This window comes from Saccoglossus kowalevskii, chromosome 22 (genome assembly GCF_978046115.1).
Source record: "Saccoglossus kowalevskii chromosome 22, keSacKowa6.1, whole genome shotgun sequence".
In the NCBI taxonomy this organism is placed as follows: Eukaryota; Metazoa; Hemichordata; class Enteropneusta; family Harrimaniidae; genus Saccoglossus; species Saccoglossus kowalevskii.
Genome location: NC_140662.1, coordinates 838,011 through 841,936, shown reverse-complemented (window position 1 = coordinate 841,936; position 3,926 = coordinate 838,011). Strand labels below are relative to the sequence as shown.

The following is a 3,926-nucleotide window of genomic DNA, read 5'->3' as shown; positions in this document are numbered from 1 at the left end:
CATTCAACTGTTTTTCTTCAGGTTAACTTGTTCGTGATATTTCCACGGTCACACGCACTCGTTATCAATATTTCTATTTTACAGAGTCGACGCATGGCGAGTCGCTAAATGGACATCGATAATTTTGTTACTATCAATTTGGCGTCATACGCTATTTGGGTAATAATACGTTAACAGCGTGGTCGGTAAAGATGACTGGCGTCTAATAGACTCGGTTTCAAATCAGTCGTTTCAGTGCGTGATTAAACGAACCGACCGGCGACGGCAACGCGTGCGGCTAACAACTAACTCGATATAATTCGGAGCAGGAAATGGCGACGACACACAGGATTGATAATAGTAGTGTGAACGTGACGTGTTGCTTGCAACCAGTTTACGGAGACCTTTTAACAATTGTACATATACTATTCCTAGTAGTATTCAGTATAGCTGGTATCGTAGGCAACATACTCGTGATAACAGCTGTAATAACTACACCACGTTTGCATATCATTGCCAACTTGTTTGTTGTCAACTTGAGTGTAACTGATTTTTGCGTCTGTGGATTTTTTGAACCAATGTATATGTATACCCTTTACTATAATACGTGGCCACACGTGGATACATGGTGTCAAATCATTGGTTTCTTCACTATAGCAACGTTTGGCGTATCTATAACAACGTTAAGTACAATAGCGATTAACAGATATGTTTTAATCACGCGGCCGCCGGGAACTTATCGTAAAGTGTTCAGCAGGAGAAATAACTATATTTGGGTTGGATGGACATGGGTTTTCAGTATCGTATGGACATTACTACCAGTCATGGGATTTGGCAAACTGGGGTTTAATAGTGCTATTGGTTACTGTGCGTATATCTACGGCGACGAGCTGACATGGTGGTTTCTGTGTTCGGTGTTAGCGTTTGCAGTCTTACCATGCGTTGTCATGATGTTTATTGGGTACTTTCTTACATTCCGTGCAATAAGGTTGTCACGGCAACGTGTGCAGGCAGTGGCACAAAATGGAATACAGGCGAACAATACATCTAATTCGACTGAAGGTACAACGACAAATAAGAACGATGGCAAATGGAGCAACACTGAGCTCAAGGTAACAAGACAACTATTTTTCATTTTTGCCGTATTCTGCGTATGTTGGATACCCTACTGTTTTGCTAATTTATCGGACAGATACCTGATTGTTCCAAAAGAGGCTCATCGAACATTCGCGGCGCTAGCCTGGTTCAATTCATCGTTAAACCCGTATCTTTACGCGTGGATGAACAGAAATTTTAGAAGCGCCTATAAGAGATTACTGTGTTGCAAGAAACTAAACCAAAGCAGCAAAGAAACAGAACAACGGACTGCGGGGTCGACAGGAACCGATCCTGTGTGAAAGTCACAACACATATGCCATTAAGATGTCGTTAAAACATTAAGTGGGTAGCTGCAGATATCATTAAATATAAAATGATTATTATTTATTCGCCTTTAAAACACGACATAAACCATAGACAATATAGTAGGACTCTATGCATAAACAGAAAAAGGCAATTAATGTTGCTACAGTAAAGTATTCAATTCAAAAGTGTACAATATAAAAATAAGAAATGTATAAACATACTATCGGGTTGAAGTGAAGGGCATATCAATATATAAATATAAATCACATATATGTAATAAAATCAGCAGCAAGATAAAATTTGTTATTTGGGACTAGTTATCCAACCATTGAGTGGCGATAAAACGATGTTAACACGATGTATGCGTGAAAACTCTTCTCATAAACGGGGAATAATTCAACCGATTGTATAGAAAAGTAGAACAATTTTAACATCGTCCACATAACGCCACTATGTTTAAATACAAAGCTACTGTTGAGTATTTAGCTATAATGCTAAAGAATACTAATTTGCGACGAGACACACGAGTATACCAATTCTGTTACACAGTCTGCCTGGGTTTGATGTGCATTGCTCGTCGCTAGACATACTCCACACTTTACTCAATATCATTGACATTTTAGGCACGGCAGGCCTTATTTGAATATGAATGCTTAAGATATGTATACATTTACCTATGAGTGCAGCATTTACATGATTCAAGGCAGTCATCACTAAGATATCACAACATATACATTTCAATCTCAATTTATAAATCAGAGGATTGGCATCAAGGCGACGTCAAATCCATGATATTATTTGTTAAACAACTTTTTTACCAACTCACTTTTCGAAAATATAACCATGTTTCTCGCAATGTTTGTGGAACCGATTTTTTGCAAAACAACGATTTAGGTTTACTTATAAAATAAAAAAAAAACACGTTGTACTATAAAAGTATATTTTAAACAAGAAATACAATGATAAGAAGCTTGAAAATCGGGTTTTCTGATTTTTAATTTCAAATTTGTATTAGTTATTGTAAGCTCGTTAGAAACGGAAACAACGTTCGTATAACACAATTGCAGGCTCAGAGAATGAAATGAACGCCATAGAAACAAGACTGTTATGAGTATTCATGTGTAATTATATAGAAATTTAAGTCTGTCAGAAATCCAGCACAAAAGCGAATTCTTTGCACATAGACATAGAGTATTATATGATTAACAGTGGTTGTATTGTCAGTTTAATGTCACTTAAAATGATGTTTTCTCTTGGGTAGCAAGTTATATCTTTCATGATTCGTGATGCGTCAATGAGACCATGAGACCAACCTGTAGTCGACAGTGACCAATATCGACTACACACCGGTTACACGTCATCCTGCTTAAGACGGAATTTAAGTGTTTCTTATCTCGTTAACATGTAAAATTACATCACATTGATTGTGTCAATCTATGCTAATCACAATATGCCTTGTATTTTATTGTATCGTTGTGGTATTTTCTTGGTATGACGTGAAAGCGTGGTGTTGGTCGCTATGCGTTCTGTTCGATTTTGGGTCCATGCCACGTATATAACGCGTTTTCAAACTTTGTTTATTTACATGAAATTCGACAACGGTCGCCCTTCAAGTTTCAGAATGTAATGCAGTGATAGTTTGTACGATAACTTACTTCATGTGATAATGATGAATATTAGTTGTATTTAATTGTAGAATATCGTAATTATTATTATTATTAAATCCACAATGAATATAGGCGGTAACTATAGATATTGAAGAAAGTATGTCTTACTTGTATTGTATTGTTATTTGAATTATTGCATGGTCAATGCGACGATTACGTAATAAATTGATCTCTGACCACATAATTTATAAACACCTTTAGTTGATATAATGTGATGTGTAAAGTTGCTGGGTGATTGTGGTTATTACCTCACTAAACCATATTTTTGTTAATGTTATGTAAAATCTTATTTTGAATAATCTATATTGTCTTTCAGTTAACCTTACATTGTTGTGTTGATATTCTATAGTCAGAAATAAATTGTTCACCGTTCTGCAAATACTGACACTGTAATCTATTGTAACTGTAGTGTAATATATTGTAACTGTAGTGTAATATATTGTAACTGTACTTACTATATTGTAACTGTACTGTACTATATTGTAACTGTAGTGTAATATATTGTAACTGTACTTACTATATTGTAACTGTACTGTACTATATTGTAACTGTAGTGTAATATATTGTAACTGTAGTGTAATATGTTGTAACTGTAGTGTAATCTATTGTAACTGTAGTGTAATATATTGTAACTGTACTGTACTATATTGTAACTGTATTGTACTATATTGTAACTGTAGTGTAATATATTGTAAATGTAGTGTAATATACTGTGACTGTACTGTACTATATTGTAACTGTACTGTACTATATTGTAACTGTACTGTAATATATTGTAACTGTAGTGTAATACATTGTAACTATACTGTAATATATTGTAACTGTACTGTACTATATTGTAACTGTACTGTACTATATTGTAACTGTACTGTAATA

At 34.8% G+C, this 3,926-nt stretch overlaps 1 protein-coding gene across 1 annotated transcript; it reads left to right on the top strand.

Annotated features, from left to right (window-relative positions):
- Positions 1-311: 311 nt before the first annotated feature.
- On the top strand, positions 312-1,376 carry LOC102802387 (5-hydroxytryptamine receptor 4-like). The gene has a single exon (XM_006818666.2). The coding sequence runs from the start codon at positions 312-314 to the stop codon at positions 1,374-1,376; it is 1,065 nt and encodes a 354-aa protein (XP_006818729.1).
- Positions 1,377-3,926: the final 2,550 nt, after the last annotated feature.

Bases quoted from the DNA above. Each gene is read 5' to 3' on its own strand.
- LOC102802387 (XM_006818666.2), top strand. From the start codon at position 312: ATGGCGACGACACACAGGATTGATAATAGTAGTGTGAACGTGACGTGT.